General features: G+C 33.0%; 2 protein-coding genes across 2 annotated transcripts in view; one reads left to right on the forward strand and one right to left on the reverse strand.

Moving 5' to 3' along the window:
- LOC105332456 (putative protein-lysine deacylase ABHD14B) overlaps window positions 1–21,319 on the forward strand; it is a 52,640-nt gene that overhangs the window by 16,770 nt on the left and 14,551 nt on the right. The gene's annotated exons all lie outside the window — the stretch shown is intronic.
- LOC105342128 (heat shock 70 kDa protein 12A) lies at window positions 569–13,636 on the reverse strand. The gene is made up of 6 exons (XM_066073701.1): window positions 13,545–13,636; window positions 13,363–13,409; window positions 5,085–5,388; window positions 2,322–2,540; window positions 2,064–2,214; window positions 569–1,983 (listed from the first exon to the last, which is right to left on the reverse strand). The coding sequence occupies exons 3-6, from the start codon at window positions 5,379–5,381 to the stop codon at window positions 914–916; spliced, it is 1,737 nt and encodes a 578-aa protein (XP_065929773.1). The 5' UTR covers window positions 5,382–5,388; window positions 13,363–13,409; window positions 13,545–13,636; the 3' UTR covers window positions 569–913.

A 21,319-nucleotide genomic window follows, 5' to 3' on the forward strand; every position in this document is an offset into this window, starting at 1 on the left:
ATCGTAGAAAAAAGTGCCTTTATCACCTACACACTGTGGGTTGTTGGTTTTTTGTTGTTTTCTGTTTTTTTACAGAAAAAGAAAAATGGTTTTGGCAAAATCATAAAATTATGATCTCAATAACAATAGAGATATAATTCATTCAATGCGTACCATTGTAAACACAAGGGAGAAGTCGGTGGTTTTCTTAAATCAGGCACGTAGCATCAGGGGGGGCCAGGGGGGGCCTGGCCCCCCCACTTTTTCTAGCAGCAACAAATTTTTTAAAATTTACATATAAAAAATTGAATTATCATAGAGTTGGCCCCCCCACTTTTTTAGGAGTATGTAAAAAATTGATATGAAAATAAGGAAATAAGGAATGAAATTGAAGTTATATACTATCCCAGCCCCCCCCCCCCCCCCCCCCCCCCCCCCCCCCCCCCCCCACGGATTAGGATTTTGAAGATTTTGGAAAATTTTAAATTTCCTTTTTTTTTTTTTTTTTTTTTTTTTTTTTGCTTGTCAAGATTTTTTGGATGAGTCTGGCCCCCCCACTTTCAAAAACGATGCTACGTGCCTGTAAATCATTGCTGATGTTTTGAAGGATTGGGGTATTTGTTTTTAAAAATATCAAAGACCACTCCCCAAACAGATCTGTGTTAGAAGAAAGAAGCTGCTGAAGAAATTGGTTAAATTTTGTAATAAAGGGAGTGACTAAATAAATTCATGAACTAGAGTTAATGGTAAAATTCTTAATTTGTGACAACCGTCTTTGGTAAATTTACTGCGTGAAAAGTTCTGTCATTTTCTTCAAGAATTTAACCAACATGTTTATCTCGTTTATCAAATTTTTCAAATAAGCGAAGAATTTCAGAATTATTTTGCACTATTTAAACAGTGATACTATTTTCAGTTCTATAGGCTACTCAAATCAGCCAAGGAAGTCAACATTGGTTGTTACAGCTCTCTCGGGGTTATCTGGATCTACTGCTGTGACAGCAATTTCAGTTCCACTAAACGTCATGTGGACAATGACTTCTCGATCCATTCCCTTGGATGTGTCTGGCATGGCAACTGTAAGCTTGCCGAGATGTGTACATCCTTCATCTGTCGTGTATGTCGGTTCTTTGTCATGTGAAGTGTATATATCAAATTCAACATTCGTTTGATCTGGTTCTACCGGTGTGTATGTTCGTTTCATTTGTGGTTCCCCGACCTCAACCACTTGTCCCACACGGACATGAATACTGAAGATATCGTCACAGCGTTCAATACCATTGCGTATGATTTTTTTAAATTTAGGGTGAATGGAACTATTGAATTTTGTTGTTGTCTTAACTCCATATGTATATCTGCAAACTCTACCTGAAACTTTTTCGGGTTCATGTCCACATAATACCGCTCCCTTTAAAACCGCCAACCCAGCTTCTTCTGGTATAATGACTTTTTTGTTTTTAAATGCCTCTCTTATTTCCGATTGTAACATGAGTGATTCTGAAAAACCTCCTACTAGTAAAATGAATGACACATCGTTTACTGCAGGGTGTGTGAATAGCTCCTTCATATGGTTTACTATTTTGATGCAACTTCCTCGAAATAGCATCTTCACAAGACTTGCCTCTATTCGAATTTTATCGATGCTCCAAGTCAGTTGTTCTCTGTATTTTGAGTTCCTTGTACAAACATCTGCTATGTTGATTCCCGGGTTCATTTTGCAAAATGTCTCTGACAATCTGACTGGGACTTTAATCGTCACTAACCCATTTAGATCAGGGCTGATTTTCCTCTTTTTTATTTCAAATTCCCGCATAAGATCAAGAAAATCATACTTGTTATCAGAACTGAATTTCTCGAAAACGTCCTTTCCTACAATATCGGCCAAGAGAGTCTTAAATGATGCATCTACATTGGTCCCACCCCAATCACCTCCGTTGGCTTTGTGGAGTTCCTTTACAGATCCATTTTCCCTGATTTCATGGACAGTAATGTCTATTGTACCACCTAAATTGAAATGAATAATAATTTGAAATCAAACACGTTAAAGGTGTTAAGGGATAGAAAATTTAAATACGTTATTATACCTCCAGCATCAACAACCATATATTTTTCTCCAGATTTAAAGACTCCATAGTTAGAATTATCACTGTCTTTATGTATTGGAAGGTACATGCAGTATAACGAAGCTGCTTCAGGTTCAAGGGCAAGCACCAACTTATCTCTGCATATACCAGCCTATAAAGGGTATTTGTTCAGTAAAAAGTTAAATGTGTTTATGAAGATATCATAATTGCAAAATCCAACAAAGATTTACTCAGAAAGTAAGATAAAAATAAATACACCTCTTCCGCGGTTTCTCTCATTAATTGTTTCGACTTGTCGTTCCAAATTGCTGGCACTGTTAAAACCCACGTTATATCAGACTCTTCTATGCCTGTGAGCTGCTTTTTGCAGTTGATCAACATTTGATCTTTAAGATAGCCAATAGCAGAAGAAAATACTTTTATTGCCTCCATTTCCTTTCCTTTGTCATCTTCAATAAGGGTTTTTCTGGTTAAGTCCTGTTACAAAAACCATAAGTTGATTAATGTGAATTGATTTCGAATTTAAGCCCTCTGAAATATTAATCAAACATTTATCTTATTGAAATTAATATTGTTTTTGTTTCTGGTATAGTCCAATGCTTTTAACCAAATAAGAGATCCAGGAGCCCGTTTCACTAAGCCTTTTTAGGCCTAAGTTATATCTTGAGAAATAAAACTTTTTTAAAGTTTATTGCTTATCCGTTTCACAAATTTGGTCTTTATATCTTGGGCAAATCTTAACTTATGTATTAATTTTAGGTGAGGTAAATCAATATCTTAGAAACAAACTAAATATGACAGCTGCCTTTACCATAATAAATCGTAGGATTTTTTTTTACGAAAAGAAAGAGTATTTAGGGACCGAAAACAGCCCATTGGATTGCATGGATGATCTTGAAATAAATTGTATTATCAAAGTTAGACTCCCTTGCCATTTGAGTCTGGGCATATGCCAGCAGCTAGAAAACGACATTACAAAGCCAACAAGAAGGTCACATTCGCTGCCACCGTCCCTCCAGGTCACAGTTGCTTTACGTTTTTTGCTTCTGGGAACTTCCAAACAGTTACTGCGGATCACCATGTTATAAGTAAAGATAGCATATCAAGGATTGTAAGGGACGTGCCTATATCCTTGGTAGAAAGAAGTCCAAGATACATTAAAGTACCAAACAATGAGACTGCAGTTACAAATACCATGTTTTATTTCTCAAGAATATGTGGGTTTACAAATGTTATAGGCCTAATATATGGGACACGTGTTGGATTTAAGTCCCTGTCTATTGAGGAAAATGTATTTCTTATTAGGAAAAATTATCATTCAGTTAACATTATGACTGTCTGTGATGCCAATTTAATGTTTGTTAAAGTAGGTATATGGCGCGAATCATCCCATGATTCATTTGTATGGAAAAATTATATACATGTACTTTGCCAACTTTTTAAAAACAAAAAAATATCAAGAGTATAGCTCTTAGGTGATCCCCTTTGGCCATATATGCTTATACCTGCCTTAAACCCAACTACTCCTATAATGTGGCACATGCGAAAACAAGAAACGTCACTGAAAGATGGAGTGTGGAAAATGCGGTTTCGTTGTGTGGACACATCAGGAGGAACAGTTATGTTCTCGCCCAAAAGAGCCTGTAATATTATTGTGGCAACTGCAGTTTTGCACAATTATCTGCATTGATTATAAAGTCCCATATCCAGAAGAAATAATTTTTATTAATGACGGATATGACTTCGTGTATCGTGGACACAGTGAATGGTGGAACAGAAACAGAAGACATATGATTGAAGCCAGATTTTAAGCAGCATGTTTTTTTTTTTATTATTTCCTGCATTACAGTATGAAATATCTAGCGTAGATAACGACATCTTATATAGACATGTACATATTCCTCATTGAAATGCGAGAAACAAGGCATTAATAGTTTAAATATAAATTTTGGGAGTTGATTTTAATCAACTCTCCTATGCAGTTACTCAGGCAAACCGAAAGTGAAAGAGAGTTTGGACCTAAGCACAAATCAACACCGCTGACAACATTTAGTTCTAATCAATGAATTCGATGTAATGAGTTCTTAAGCATTGTTTATCAAGAAAATTAATTTATAGATACCTTGTAAATAATCAGATTTCAAATGGTACGAACAATTTAGATATTTTTGGAAGTCGTAGATTTTATGTATCCCTACGCCAGAGTTCAATATAGTCTCGTTCAACCAGACGCTCGGCTGTCTCCGTAAATATCCGACAAGCAGAGAGACTCTCTTGCTTGTCGGAGATTAACGTATACAGCTGAGAGTCTGGTTAAACGAGACTAGTGTTCAATTTTGCTTGGATCCATACAATTCTTCATAACTATTTCGATTACTGATACGCAGTTTGATGGACTAATTCTTTGAATATTACACAACATGATTGATATTGGATTTTCACGAATTTCCTGTAGGAGAATCTATATTATAAAAATGTGCGTAATTCAAATACTAATAGGAGTTTACTTGCCATGCATGCAAAATTACATATCGTTGATTTTAAAATAAATAATAATCGATAAAATCAACTTCCGTCAGTACTTTGATTTTGTGAAGTGAGTGTGGCATATTGAAAATAATTCCAAGCTGACAAAGTTTTATACTGTGTTTCTATTGCTCCAAGCGGAATCTTGTTTGTTTCATAACGAGCCTTTGTTCTTTGATTTGAAGCCTATTCCTTTAAACTCCAAACCTATTCTTCTCTATCTCTAATCTTTCTTTTTTCACCTTCAATCAGTTCTAGGGATGGCGTTTTGCCAATCTTAAGTTTTTTGCCGATAAAAAAATACTAGTATTAGGAATCATCAATATATTATATACAAGCAATACGAAAATTGCTACTGAACATTTTTGATTGATAATTTTAATGAACAGGGCGGTGTAGAGTGATACGTAATTCGAGATTTGAAAATATATTTTTAAAAATTCAGTAAACGAATATATATCAGTAAACCAGAAGTAAAAATGACAATAAACATACCATCCTTTTGTACAGAGTCATTTTGAATCTTCTAAAGTAATACCAATCATGATGATTGTCATCAAGGGCCAATTCTGAATACTTATCCTCAGCATCATAACCGAAGGAATGAAACTCTCCCTTTGGATCAAAAAGAACACATGTCGATGTCTTTAAAGACACTACAGCCCCGCAGCCTGCAGTCCATGAATTTATTGAGATCTTCAATGGGTCTTTCATGTATTGGTGCACAAAAGAAAATGCATAACCAGAGAAGGTTGTACCAATATCAATCGCTGCCACTATGAGGTTAGCCATGACTTTTCTGACAAAAGACAAAATGAAGTTTAATCAATCGGTCATCGTACATGAAGATTAAAATGTGCATTTATGATTGCTTTGGTATGGAATCCGTCAACTGTTAGTTTACATTTTTTAATGGTATGATAAAAAAATCGCTTATCTTCCATGAAAGTTTAACAAACTGAATCTAACATTTGTTTTAAAGAAAGTTTTTTATATTTATTAGGTAACTCTTTAACATGGTGCTATGGTCGTCTATCGTTAATTAACAATTTAATCGTATCTGTGTTTTCTCTCTTAGAAACAAGCCAAATAATTGTTCAGAATCATTCTAGCCAATCAATACTAAACCATGTTTGAAACATTAATTTGTTTGTAGTAGGGGCACATATTGTGAGATTATAGGCCTCAGCAACCCCCAAAGCTTGATTTTTAAGTTTGGACTGTAAACCCTAATTGATGCAACCTTTAAGATCTTTATTCTCTATTACTGTACATCTTGCAGACAATCAAATTTTTGTCAAATTCTTAAGAAATATAATAATCAGTAGTTTTGATTTTTGACTGGTGTCCGGAGGTGTCGTATAATTAAAAGTCCGCCCCGTAAAATGGTCCGGCTGGACCTTTGATGTTAACATTTAGGGTCCGGCTTTCCCCTTTAAGAAAAGGTCCTACCCATAGTCACTTATTAAAAGTTCTTGTTAAAGTTGAAAAAATATAATGACCGGTTTCAGCATCTTTCCAAGTCAAGAGTCTTTATTCCGCTCCGCTACTCCCAATTTCTTGGATTGTAAGAGTATCAATTCTGAAGCATGGTTTTGTTGTTTAAAGAAGGATGTATGTTCTTAAATATTTTTAAACTCAACTATTTGTATTTTATAAGAAAAAGTGGAAAATTTGTTTTGGCTCAAAAAGATAAATACATTAAGCAGAAAAACATATCCGTCAGCTTCACCCTATGTTTATAATGAAAATAAATAAATTCACGCAAAACAAGAAACAATGGTGATACTATAAGAGAAAAGTTTTTTAAAACTTCATTTAATTACATATGATCATTAATCGAGCAGTCTCTCAGAAGTCTGATTGCTATTTTGGCAAGGCGCGTGCATATTGTAATATTATTGTATAAATATATGTAAGCATCCAAATGAATAGGAACCCACATCACGTTTAAGGTATTGAAAACGTGAAATACATATTTCAGTTAAGTAAATATGGGTGACGTTCAAGGGTAATAACTAATTTGATCATGCAATGTCGATTTTATAAGATCAAATTTTTAAATATGTGTTTTAATTTTATCAAAAGTTTGATATTTTGATTTGTAATAAACCTGTGGTATTCGTGAGATATTGCTAGACGAATCTTAATACACAAATGGGAGTTTTACATTGAATTAATCATTACCTTTGATGAAGTTTCGCTGTATAACCAACATGGTCAAGAGCAGATAGGAAGTGTCTATATTGTAAACTTAGCACAAGCTTATGAAAGGCGATCACTTCAAAATAAAAGTTCAACAAATTGATTTGAGTAAACCTTGTCGAATCAGATTTCGATAGGCGGAGTTTATACATTCAAAAGAGAGAGAGAGAGAGAGAGAGAGAGAGAGAGAGAGAGAGAGAGATAGAGAGAGAGAGAGAGATAGAGAGAGTTTTAAAAAATTATTACAAAATATGCCTGCATAGACTTGCTTCCCCCTAAAACCGTTCTTTACTATTAGAGAGAATTGATCAGTCTGTAAAATATAATTTGTGTTGAATTTGGTCAAACGTGTAAACGATAAATAGAGTATTATTTTAATTTCTTTTTCCTGGTTCATATTTTTTTAAATTTGTTTATTTTTGCATTCTTATTACATACGTTATCCATGCCCCGGTCCCTGTTTGTGGGTGTGTAATTTCTGCATAAATTTGTTGTAGTCTGTCTCAAGATATTTTTGCCGCATATTATTCGATATTTATAAATACTTTTTGATTCAGACGATGTTCATTCAATAGTATGAAAAAATATTTGTGTAAATTATCTTAAGTTTGAAATACAATACAAGGTATTTTAGTGTTATTCATATTTAATATTCATCAATTACAAATTTTATTTATTGTTGTATAATAAAAATTGCCCCAATAAAACCAAAGTGTTTGGTTTTTATATTTTGTTATAATTTAATTCTGGTTGTAACGCGCTTTCTGATTGGCTAAAAATTATTTCATATCGTATAAAGAATGTTGCCTACGTCATGTTAAGACTAAAGTCAAAAACGTATCAATACGCCAGGCGTTACGTTCGAATTTTTTTTACAATTTTACGTCATTTTAAAGGTCAAATGACCGTTTTTATCTACAATGAAAAGAATAAATATTAAATTATAAGCAATGAATTCAAGATTTATCAGTTTTATACGATATAAAATGGTTTGAAACAGTTTACGCTTTTTTATACGGTTTATAAAGCGTAACATGCCCCAAACCATTTTTTATCGTATAAAACAAATAGATATTTCAATCATTTAATATTTATTCGTTTGATGAGATATCGGCGCTTCTGATTGGTTGAAAAATTTCTTTGATACCTGCATCAATAAAAATTTTTGCCGGATCTACTTTTCTCAACTGTTCTGATCTAACACTATTTATAGAACGGGAATTTCCAAGATAAACACTGTCAACAAAATGTAAAGTTGTGTCTGTTTTATTATCAGCAAACAAAATGCAACCTTGTGAATATAAAAACTTGAAAGTTTAACCTTGAAAGCAAACAAAATGCAACCTTGTGAATATAAAAACTTGAAAGTTTAACCTTCAAAAATAAATAAACACATTATTTGATTCACGAAACAGAAAATTAAGCGTCTTCTCACGATTTCGTCTGCTTGAGATCAATCAACATTTACAGCGAGGCTTGCTGTTCCTTTTCCAGGAATATTATAACGAACATATAGGCCTAAAAACTTTCACGGTAACACTGATGTTCAAATTTGGTAACTATAATTTTTAAATTTACACACGTACATGATCGTTCATCAGAATAAGTGTCGTAAAGAAAAGCTATGAGTAATGCATCAACTCCTTCGGCGCATTCCAAGCGGCAGATATACCATTTAAGTACATCACTGGCTAGCTAGTTACCACAACGTTTACAAAAGTCGCGTATACATACTATTCTTTGTCGACATATCAACTATTTTCGTCCACGATCGCCTCTCCTTGGATCTCCATGGTTATGTCCAGTTGCATATTCCAGCGATCTCACATGATAACTAGTTTTATTACGAATTTTTCAGCACAGTGAATAATATCACAAGCTATCGCATGCATTTTCCTTTTGTTTTCAATTCAGCCGGTTCAGATTTTAACTCACTATTTGTGTTTGATCCATTAATTCAACTCAGTAGCTCTGCATCAGCTGAAGGCGCATCCATTTTGAATATTGTTGCTGTTGTTGTTTTGTATTCATACGCGCCGCTTCATTTACATTATTTACATTTTTAATCAATGACACTTAACATTTTTTGATTTGAAAATGTTTTATTAAATGATAAGAAATAAAGATAATAATTTTTCTATTGATCGACGTATCAGAGAAAAAGTTTTCCGGTCAATTTTTTCTTTGATACGTCGATCAATAGAAAAATTATTATCTTCATTTCTTAATTCCTTAAGTACAAAATTCAATGTACAAGGAAAGATAAATTCTCCTAACTATACATTGATTTGTGTACAATACTTTTGGCGTAATAAGACGTAATAAGGGTGTGACGTCATAGACATTCAATGACGTTATATATGATAACAATCGATACTTTTTTCTCCCTTTTTATAAAAATCGGGTCTAAATTTTGGTTTACCGAGGCCGGGTCTAATTTGTTCTGCCCTAGATTTTCTAATGAATTTCTACTGAAATAATAATAATTTTATAAATAAGATGAAAAAATCAGACATTTACCACATCGTTTGTTAAGGGGGTCATCTCAAAGTTGATAAATTTTTAACATAGGACTCTATGGGATTTTGCTTGAAATGTATCATTTTTGCGCATTTTTAACTTTTTTTAATACTTCTGCCCTAGGGATTTCTTTTTCTGTTCTACATATGAAAGGTATTGCTGAAAGGCATCAAATGGTAAAAAAAACAAAAAAACATTTTACCTCCTGGTTTGTTCTTGGGGTCTTATCAAAGTTGATTTTTGTATGCCCAATTTTCAAGATTGTCAGATAATGGCTATTTTTTATTTGACAAAGGCAGAGATGGTGAACTAATAGATGTATATATAAGATCACATATCAAGGGTCATTAGTACAAAATACATGTTACTGTCTTGAAATGCATGTATTAAGCTATATTTAGGCGGGGTAAGAACCCTCTTCAGGTTTTCAGGTTTTCGAACCGAGCCCAAATATAGCTTATACTTCAAGACATTTATGGTTATTCTACAATATAATATTGATTTTACGCCTCAAACGAGCTATTTTCGACAAATTTCGCTGAATATCTGCAGTTGAAACCATAATGCAATGGCGTCAACCAAGCAAAAAGATGACGTCACAATGCAAATAAAACGCTGTGCGAAAGCGTGCGTACTCGAACTGTACTCGGCCTCGTTTAACCACTATACGATACATTTGTTTTTTCTCCAACTCCTTAAAATACAAATGTAAGTGCATTTAATACATGTCTTATATTAACATTTTAAACGAATTACTGTTATAACGTCATTAATTCTGTGAAGAAATTTTTTGTGAGTTAAACAATAAAAAATACATTACAGTCTGAACGTTTTTTTATGCAATATCTAAATGTCAAGGTCTAATACAGGGGATATGCAACGGTTAAAATGCAAATATAAGTAATAAAGAACGATTATTTAGTGAACATTGCGTTAGGAATAGCAACTGTTCTGCTGACATATTTTCCATGATGCGGTAGTGCGCATCATGGAATATGCCAACAGAGCAATTGCTATTCAAAACGCCATGTTCACTAAATAACGTTGTTACATGTAATTTCTTAAAACGTTTTATTACTTCTTAATCAATATACATGATAATTTGTAATTGCTCAAGCATTGGATCTGTCAACTATTAGTTTTAAAATTTAGTCTTGTTTGGATTTTAATTGTGACCTTTTCTGATCCAAAAGATCATATAGCCAACATAATTCAAACTCTGGTCTATTAGCTCTCTTCCGTAAAAGTTCTTTTAAAGAAGTTATTTATTTTTTATAGGTCACTGTGTGACGTAACAGTTTGTCATCCTTTTTTTGTCTCTCGTCGCACGTTAACATATTAAAGAATTTCTCAGAAGCAACTTTTTTGCTTAGCATCAGTTCAGTCTACATTATTTATTTTGTTTGCAATTTATTAATAATTTTGTATTGGAAGGCGTTTAAATTGTGACCTTTGCCAATTTCTTTAAGATACTATTAGTAATTGATGCATCATTTGAGTTAGTTGGCAGGGTCACGATTTGCTCCAAAAATCTTCAAATGTAATAATTGTTTTTCCAGTTTTGATTAATTTGACTTAGATATTGATGTTTTTGTAAATGAAAGTTAATGAAAGTTAATAAAAGTCATTTTTGGGAGTTGATTTTAAACCAACTCTTTCATTTACTCAGGCAAACCGGAAGTAAAACAGTGTTTGGACCTAATCACAAAATCATCATCGCTGAAAGAAATGGTACTTGAAAATAATCGATAAATTTGACGTAATGTATTCGTAAGCCTGATTCAGTGGCATTGTTTTTTTTTCAAATAGACTTATTTATAAATAATAATAATGAATGTACTCAGATTTCAAATGGTACGAACGATAAAGAAAGTAGTCCAATAAATTATATTCCATCGCCAGCGTTCAATAAGCTGGTTCCCCGCATAAACAATATTAAATTACTGCAAAAGCTGGAAAGCGATTAGCGAGGCTGTTGTTAAGTTATAATTAATCCAACATAGATTCCTCATTTCGTCAGGTCATATTTTATGTTTTTATTCACAACTGAATAAAATCAGCTCACATCAGTACTTTCTGTACTTTGATTTTAGTTTATAGGCAAGATACAGAGCCCACAACTCTGTGTTATGTTAACACATACATGTTGAATGCTGAATAGAAATTACAAGGTTTCGAACAGATTTGAAGGTAACAGGCACTACATACTGTTTATTTCGGTTTTGAACGAACTAGCAAGAAGAAAAGTTACTTGAAATAGAATTTTTATTAGTATATTCAACAAACTTAAAACATGGTACGAGCGTTATTTACATTACAAAGAATAGTTAGTTCTGTATTTCTCAAATAACCTACTTTCAAAATTTGGCTGATCATAAAAAATACTCCAATGAAGCAATTTAAATATAATGATTTTCAGCTTAAATTATCCAACTTCTTTGAAGATTCAGCTTAGTATTTCTTTACCAAAGTTGTAATATGTCTTTAATTATAGTTTGACCAAGATATCAATGCTATTGTTAATGAACTTTTTAAAAGTTATTTAATTACTAGTATATCTAAGTACGACACTTAAAACTTTGAAAGGCATTAATATGCTATGACGTTGAAAGGTTAATTGAAAACAATGTCCTAAACAATAAAGCAGCTATTTTGAATTCATAATATTTATCACAGATCGCTAGATTTTCTACAGACACCACATCATTCTAAGGCTTTACCGGAAATCCAATTCAACCGAATGTATTCAAATCCTACCATAAAGACCAAAACGTCATGTTACGACATATGTTTATTCAGCAATATGCTGTGGATATCACACATATAATTTTTTGTAAAGTATTACAGTTTGCTGACTTTAAAATGGATTTTCCACACAAACGGAGCGTGTAGACATTCCAGTCCTGTCGGTTTCTACAGAGGTATGAATTATTAATCAATTCTGTAAGAAAAAGAGGGAATCATACTTGGTGGATGTAAACATTTAAACAATGAAATCCTTTCTTTGGTGATTCATTCGGTATATGAAGGTAGCGACATTGCAGGAAAAATACATAACCCGCGTTAGCGAGTTATGTTAATTTTTTCTGCAATGATCGCTACCTTCATAACCCGCATGAATCATCAAAGAAAGCATTTTATTGTTTCTATTAACATCTTTCTTTAACTAATTGATAAATTGATTATGAAAAGTTAGTAAAATTCACTTTACTGTTAATGGACATAAGTACGTTAGCTAAATGAAACAGCCAAATCGTCTCTTGTGAGACTAAGTCTGGTATCATCATGATTATTTCGGGCAGTCCGTGAGTTTACTTAGGTCGCTGTAGATTCAGACCAATCGTTAAACAGGGCGTGTCAATTTCAGTCCTGTCACTTTCAGCCGCTGTAGATTAAGACCAATCGATAAATGGTGCGTGTAAATTTCAGTTTGGCTGGTAGAGCTATGAATTGACTATATTTTTCCGTAAGAAAAAGAGGAAATTATACATGGTAGATGTAAATATTTATGTTTGAATCATGTATAATTCCTCTTCCAAACAGAAGGGTATGAATTTAGATTTCATAAAAGAAGATACAGAAAGGATACGAAGTAAACGATCTAGCCCTTGAGGATAGACATCCCCACCGGTATATATTCCCTGGTCTTTACTCATTTTGCTATGAAATTAACTTTTTATGGCATTTTATTCTGAAATAACCTATGCATTCATTCCGAAAAATTACTCAAAACAACCATTTTGAAAAAAAATACGCATCGATATATATGATACAATTTCAAAATATTTGTTTTAACTAAATTTTTGGAATGAAAGAATGAATTACTTTAGAAATATGTCACAAAATAAATAATTAATGGAAAAAAGATTAAGACCCGGGAATCTATGCTTGGGTGATGGTGTATCCTGTCCACAAGCACATATGCTTTTTACGAAAATTAAAATAAAATATATGACAACTTGGTAAAATTTTGTAACATTCCCATTTATAGTACTCACTGTAGTATTTATATGGTATTAAAGATGTAAGTATGACATAAAACCATTACCTTTCTAAGTTTCGCTTTGAATTCCACAAAGACCAGATGGGAAGTGTCTATATTTAGAGCATAACAATTATTGTATTATGAAAGTACAAAAAAATAATAATAATGATATATGCTTTAAATAGATCTTTGATTTAATTTGTTTTTTCTGAAATAAAAACACTTTTATAAAAATAGTTTTTTACCTTATTAATTTGTCAATTTGATACTTTGTTGTTCAAATCTGCTTTATTTGCACAGGTGCAAAATGAGGACCGGACCGACATCTCCCTTTCAGCGATAAGGCGATACTGATACATGCATGGTTGAAACATTTACGATACAAAGTCCTTTTTAAAGATAACATCTTAAATTAGTTATCAAGTGTTTCCACTGCATTTTAGTGGCTTAAATAAAATGAGCAAAGCAGATATTGGGTACGTTTAGTTCACCGTTGATAGACAAAAGTTACTGTTGGTAAAATTTCTATGCCATTGGCATGTCATAGGTACTAAAGGTTTTTGCCAATGGTATACGCAGACGATCTATAGAGTAGGAAGTACTGATGATTAACGTCACAACTAATTATAGACATGACAGCGAAATCAAGACATTAAGATTCCGGTTTTGGAAAGCGATTTTTTCTCAATAACTATGACGACTGAGGTGCAAAATATGATTAAAATTTTGCTCTATAATTAGGGCAGTAAAATATGTTTGTTGCTTGAATATCTCTATTCAAACTGTAATCAATATTACCAAAGTTTCCTTTTGATTTCCATTGGTAATATTGGTAAAATCAATATTTGTAAAACTGTTCAGGGTTAATCGGTAAAACTGGTATCATTGTCATTCAATTGCACCGATAGTATACTAAAAGTTGGTACCACTATAAAAATATGAACGCACCCATTATTCTAAGTAGTCAAATTTGTCAACAATTCATCAAACATAAATAACCACAGATTGCATAGCTCACTGAGCAAAGGCATCACCTTTAGAAGACAGTTATTATCATATTACAATGTATATATTTATATAATGGTTGAAATGGTAATGATCTTTAAAAATAAATATAATATATTGTAGTGAAGTATGACAGACTATTATTACTTATTAGGTTAGTTACTGACCTACTACGGAAATATATTGGGTTGATCAATCTCATAGATGGCGAGGCGAAGCCGAGCCGTCTATGAGATTGATCAACCCAATATATTTCCGTAGTGAGTCAGTAACTAACCTAATAAGTGTTTTGTTTTCCCGAGGACTATCAAGCGACATATTCATTCACAAATAGCGGTGATATACGCAAAGCCATGTACAAGATGCCTTACATTTCGTCCAATTAAACTCATTTAAACTCTTCAAAATTATCAATACCACCTTTCAAATACGCTTAAAAAATCTTTGCTTCAGCCATATTACTTACAATGTTTTGTTGCTATTCAATTTTAAACTTCTGCAGAGATTTGAGCAAATTTAGACGCTGCCATTTTGTTCTGCTCCAGACACAACAATGTGACGTCAATATTCAAAGGGCAACTACTCTAATTTAAAAAATAATTCCAAAGGGCCACTACTCTAAATATTTTAATGACCTACTATTAACACGATTTCTGTGTTAAATAATATGAAAAATCGAGATGAATAGGTGAGGCGGCGGCCAATGACGGCCATATTGCCTAATATTAATCCTCACAGAACCTACATAGAGATAAATGAGGCAATCACGTGCCATGTTTAATCCAATGAAAATGTGACATTTCAGTCCGAGGGAAAACAAAATATCATATGATACAATATTTATATGATATGATGCAGTACTGTATCCTTTCATAAAATATTGTAATATATCATTATCATATTGTATGATATGATGTACTATTTTATCGAATCATTTGTTCTACAATATTGTATTGCATTGTATGATACAAGTTTAAAAAAGGACTGCAATACGTGGACCACATGCATGTGTTTCTAATAAAAATGTGAGAGCCTTAAGGTTATCCGAGATATTTCACAGACTCCAATCCCCTGCTTTTATATCAATATGACATATGTAGGGGAAGACCTCTTAGAGAACAAGAGGCACATGGGCCACATCGCTCACCTGAGAAACAATAGACATAATAAAACCAGCTGTATGTATGTATATACAAAATATCTGAACAATGTCGTAAAATTATAGATCCTGTATTAAAAAATTCTTATATTTATCATTTAGTCTTTGTAACAGGATGATTTTACAGGTATATTACATATTGGGCATTGCAGTTTTCGAGAAGATGACCAGACTTAGACAACTGTTTATATATGGATTATAAACTTACATCAAACTTTGAACCCTTTATGAGACTGAAGAATTGTCAAGAATTGTCAAGAAGCCTAAGACTAAATTTTTTAAAGAATAATATGTCAAAATGCTTGCACAAAGTAAAACCGTATTTAATAACATTAGAGCTTTAAAACAAGTGAATAATTCAAATTTTTCCTTTGTAAAATTGGAACCACCCCCCAATTTTGACAAATTTTAATCTTTTAATCTACACTAACTGAACCGACAAAAGTTACAGCTTTTTTTAGACAAATTGTGTTTTAGATGATTTAAAAAAAAATTTCCCTATATATTCTTATGTAAAATTTTTACACCCCCCCCATTGCGGCCCAACCTACCTGTGGGGATCACAATTTGAACAAATTTAAATCTTCCATACCTGAGGATGCTTCCACACAAGTTGCAGCTATTCTGCCCAACCGGTTTCTGAGAAGGACTTTAAAAAATGTTCTATATATATATTCCTATCAAAAAATCGACACCCCCTTTGTGGCCCCACCCTACCTTTGGGGAATCATTATTTGAACAAACTTGAATTAACAATACCTGAGGATGCTTCCACACAAGTTACAGCCTTTCTGGCTGATCAGTTTTAGAGAAGAAGATTGTTAAAAATTTACTCTACATTTTGTATATACATAACAATATATATGATATAATAAACTTGAATCTACACTACCTGAGAATGCTTCCATATAAGTTACAGCTTTTCTGGATGATCAGTTACAGATTTTGAAACATTTTCTCTATATATTCCTATATAAAAATTCGATCATCCATTGTGGCCCCACCATACCTCCCTAGAGATCATGATTTGAACAAACTTAAATGTACACTTCCTGATGATGCTTCCACTCAAGTTACAGCTTTTCTGGCCAAATGGTTTTTCAGAATTTTGAAATTACCAACAAATTGTCAATGATTTTTTAATTATCTCCCCTTGAAAAAAAGACGTGGCCCTTCATTTTAATAAATTTGAATTCCCTTTACCTAAGGATGCTTTGTGCCAACTTTGGTTGAAATCGGCCCAGTGGTTCTGGAGAAGTCGAAATTGTAAAAAGTTTACGGACAGGCAGACAGACAGACGGACGCCGAACAAAAAGTGAGCAGAAAAGCTTACTTTTGCTTTCAGCTCAGGGTCGCGGAAAGTACGCACGGCCCAGCGTAAAAATTGTCCACACTTTGTAATTGATTCTTTAGATATGAATAGTTACAGTTTTTATAAAAACGTTTGAAAAAGCGACGTCAGCTGTCCGCACGGAACAGCACGCCATCTTAAAATTGTGTCGACTGAGGTAAAACACCGATAGAAACAAAACAAACGATAAAGGAAACAAGAAAGACCTCAAAATAGTTCGAGTTTACTTATCCACAAGTAGCACAAGCGATAATTATAGAACCGTCGTTATAACTCAACGTCAGACTGTGCCATGCGGCCTGTATACTTACTTATAATACTTTCCTGATAATGGTGCCGTTGATTTGATTTGAACATATTTTTATTGTACAAAATACAATTGGGATTGGGCACAGGTTCTATAACTTAGACCGCCCTCTCCCAATACAAAGATATAATACAATATATGTGTACACAACATAAATAAAGGTCAGTGGATAGAATGGACGTATACATAAATGCAATTGACATGTATATAATAAACAACGGTGTACTGGTAGTTATAAGATCAGTTAAATCTTTCAGTATTTTTGATAAAATTATAAACTAATGTAAATAAATGATTGTTTTCATTGTCACTTATTGAACTGTCACCCCAAAGTAAAACATGAGTATTGACAATGTTAAGATTTACAATTTGAAAAACGTCATTAAATAGAACATTTCTGGCATCTTTATATTTATTACATGTGAAAAAATAATGGTAAGTATCTTCGAGCTTACCACACAAACAGAGTGAACTGTTGATAATATTACATCGAAATCAATCATTATTTAGTGCACAATTGTGACGAAGTTTGGTATGAATGATATTCAAAAATCTATCCCTATATTTAAAAAAATTAGGTCTAGTTCTACATGTAAGTACATTTTCATTTTTGACAGAAACATGTATTTTTTCCTTAAAAATGCGAACAGAGTCGCTTCCACGGACATCCGTTGAAAGTGCATTCCATTCATCAACAACAGTAGGAACAAACGAAGATTTATACAATTCCAAAAGACATTTTGGTATAATGTAATTATGTGCATTTCTGGTAGAATAGTTAGATACATTAGCACGCTTATTTGGAAAAATATCCATTACATAACTGGGTAAAAGGTTTCGGTCAATTTTATACATTGTTTTTAGCCTGGATATTTTCCTTCTACTATAAAGCGTTTCCCACCCTGTTTCAAAGTAAAGAGATTCCCGAGATGCAAAAATAGGTAAACCTGTAACAATAATGGTGCCGTTATTTTGAATAAAAGTACGTTTCCACGAACTTTTTGGACAACCCTCGTACGTTTGAAAATGGCAAATCGTTCTGTAGACTTGTTATTTAACGATCGTCAAACGATAAGCGCGTGCGATTATCATTGTGATGTCATGAAAAATTCACACAAATCGAACGCTATCCTATAGGTTTATATAATGGAGCATATTTGCTAATGTAAATATTTAGATATATCTATATTTTAATAGGGTCATTCTGACATTACTAAGTAGTGATAATATTGAATCCTTTCTTTGGTTATCCCCCGGAATAGATAATTTGAATGAGGGTGGGCGTTTTTTAGAATCAATATCCATGTTAGTTTAGAAGGAAGAGAATACAAAGTGGTTATGAAGTATAAAAACTAATTTGAGAATTCATTGGCATGGTCCACTTTTAATGGAGGATATGTGGGACATTATTTGTTATAATAGAACTGTATTTTTTCAAAGTATTTATTTCGTTTTAAATCTACTACATGTAAATAAAAAAGTTTTAGAGTTTACTTTTATTCACAACGAAACCAAATTTATTTAACAGTGATTAAAATATTCAATTCAATAGCTAAGCACCCCCCTTTAGATCAATAATGAAGCAGTCCTGTGATTTGAAACTTAGAGAAAAATCATGCTTACCCATTCTGTCCCCCTTTCTGGGGGAAAACAAGGTGATGTCAGAAAAAAAACAACTATAAATTTTCAAATAATCTTTAAATGTTTAATATCTACACATATAATTCCGCCATTTTCCCATCCCAGTGAGGAAAAAAGTAAAAAATGCATTAAACATTAAACAGTTAAAAATATTTGCATTAACTGGTGTTTACTAATTTATTTACACTAGTAGGTGTTAGTAAAGGTTTTCCTCTTTGTCTCCCTCCTCTATCATTGTTTGGAATCTGCACTGGCGAAAGTTGCTAATGGGTATTAAATCAGAGTAATTTGACATTTACCCGCGAAAACTTTGACAGTATCTCAAATCTGAAAATGGCAAGGAAACAGCAGGTTTTAATGCAATTGAGTGATGACCAGATAGAAAATATAAGAGGTATTTTCCATCATTTTGATTGGGATTTTGATTCAGCAGTTATTTCTGATAGTAGCTTATTAGTGGATGCCGAAACTCAGACTGACTCACAAGATCATACAGAAGAAATAAATGACAACGATGAGGAAGTAAATCAACATTTTAGAATTCAACAGGATCCTATTAGTACAGAGTGCATATATTGTTTCTGCAGACCATGCATCACCGATGAAGTAAATAGGCAGCTGTGGTGGGAAACTGACACTCATCCAAAACACAGAAGAAATAGAAATTTACGTAAAGAAATATACAAAAGATTTTGGACAATGATGTATCATGAGATGTTTGGAATCGTCCTTGCTATGTTAAAAAAAAACGGAGAGCATTAGAACAAGACCCAATGTTCAGAAATTTAGTGTGGCATCGTAGAGACATAATGCCAGATTGTGTCATAAAATGTGTTAGAGGCTGGTTTCCCAATCCTGACAACATTCCATACATGGGCCACCTCTGGGAGTAATATGATGAAGTTCACTGTGATAATTCATGGATGCTTCTCCCGCACTTTTCTACCAATGTGCCATGCCATTGAGGCACTGAAAGGGTTTTTAAATCATTTTAACTGTACAGAACTAAAAAATAATAATTTATAAAACTAACTATTATATTCTGCAAGTTTTTAATTTATAGTTGATTTTATCTATAAATTTAGTAGTCATGTATTTGGTTTACTAGCGCAAATATTTATTAAGGCTATCCTTTCCTTACCTATCAAATGCTAAACAGGTCAGGGTAAAACATTTACAGCAATGAAACTGACGAAGAACATGTGTAGCAAATGACTGAAGACAGTGTGCATGTAGTATCAAGTGTTTAATTTTTTAAACTAATTCAATGAACTCTTTTGTGTAAAGACATTTGTTTGGGGTTTGATGGATTGATAAGCTGCAAAACTATAGTAAGGAATGGCTATACCTGTTTTTTCTCTCTCACCCAGGAATAGTTGAACAGTTTTATGATGTGTGCAGGATTAATATTCTTCACTAACAATTCAAAAATTAAAAGGAATGTGTTGAAAAAAGTATGGATTTACTAATAAATGTGAGTAAAACTAAATATCTCATTACTTTTACAAGAAAATGCATGTGTACCAATACACAGTATTGGTTCATTTTGGCGCAATCACAAATATGCATGTGAGTGAGCCAACATCCGGTGTAAACAATAACAAATGAAAATCACGCCCACAATCTGCCAATCTCTGATCAGGAATTCAAAATTAAGCCCTGCTTCAAATTTTTGAAGCCAAAATTAAGATTAAATAAGCATTTATAAATAAAATGAATTCATCTAATAAATGCCCAGTGATGAGAGGACCTGGCGCAACTATTTTCAAATGATAATAAAAAAGCTGATATTTTATTTTTGCAAAATAAGTGCTGCAAACTGAATGTGACCAGAAAATTCATTTTCTCCACCATTTCCACCGATTGGTTGCTTTTATACCCAATTTCTGGTCTTTAAAGCTGCATTGAGATAATATGTAAACGAGTCCCTCCGGCATATGCATACATATCAACAAATCAGTGGTCCTGCTTATCCTGACTATCACTGTCGGGATCATCGTATTCAACAACTACAAATACTTCAACACATTCCTCACGAAGAAGAACACAGAGGTCGAGATGACCGAGATATCTCAGGCTGTTCTAGACAAGGCTAAAACTCTAGACGTTCAAACTCACAGAATAGAGGTGGAGGTAAAAGATGGACAGGTATGTAATTATGTGATTGCTATCAAATAAAAGTCACCTCCTAACAAACAGAATAGATGCTTACTGTGGAATCATTTGTATTCGATCAATATTCGTGCGTGGCGAAAAATTTCCTGTTTCCAAGGGACGTAATTTTGTCAGTAGTGTGATCGACCCCCCCCCCCCCCCCCGAACAATGATGATTCCCCAGTAATTGATAATTAAATTTAAGGTTTGTTTATATGATTCATACCATTTTGGGAAAAGTTTACAAAATGTACTTTACTATTACGACTTAACCTCCCACAACACATACCCCCTTTATCATCCTTTAACCACCATATCATATTGAGTTTCTGTTGGCTTTACCTAAAAAAAACAACAACGTAGATTTGGATTTTTGTTGTATTATAGATACCTTATTAAAATG

The sequence above is a fragment of the Magallana gigas genome, chromosome 2, assembly GCF_963853765.1.
Source record: "Magallana gigas chromosome 2, xbMagGiga1.1, whole genome shotgun sequence".
Lineage (NCBI taxonomy): Eukaryota > Metazoa > Mollusca > Bivalvia > Ostreida > Ostreidae > Magallana > Magallana gigas.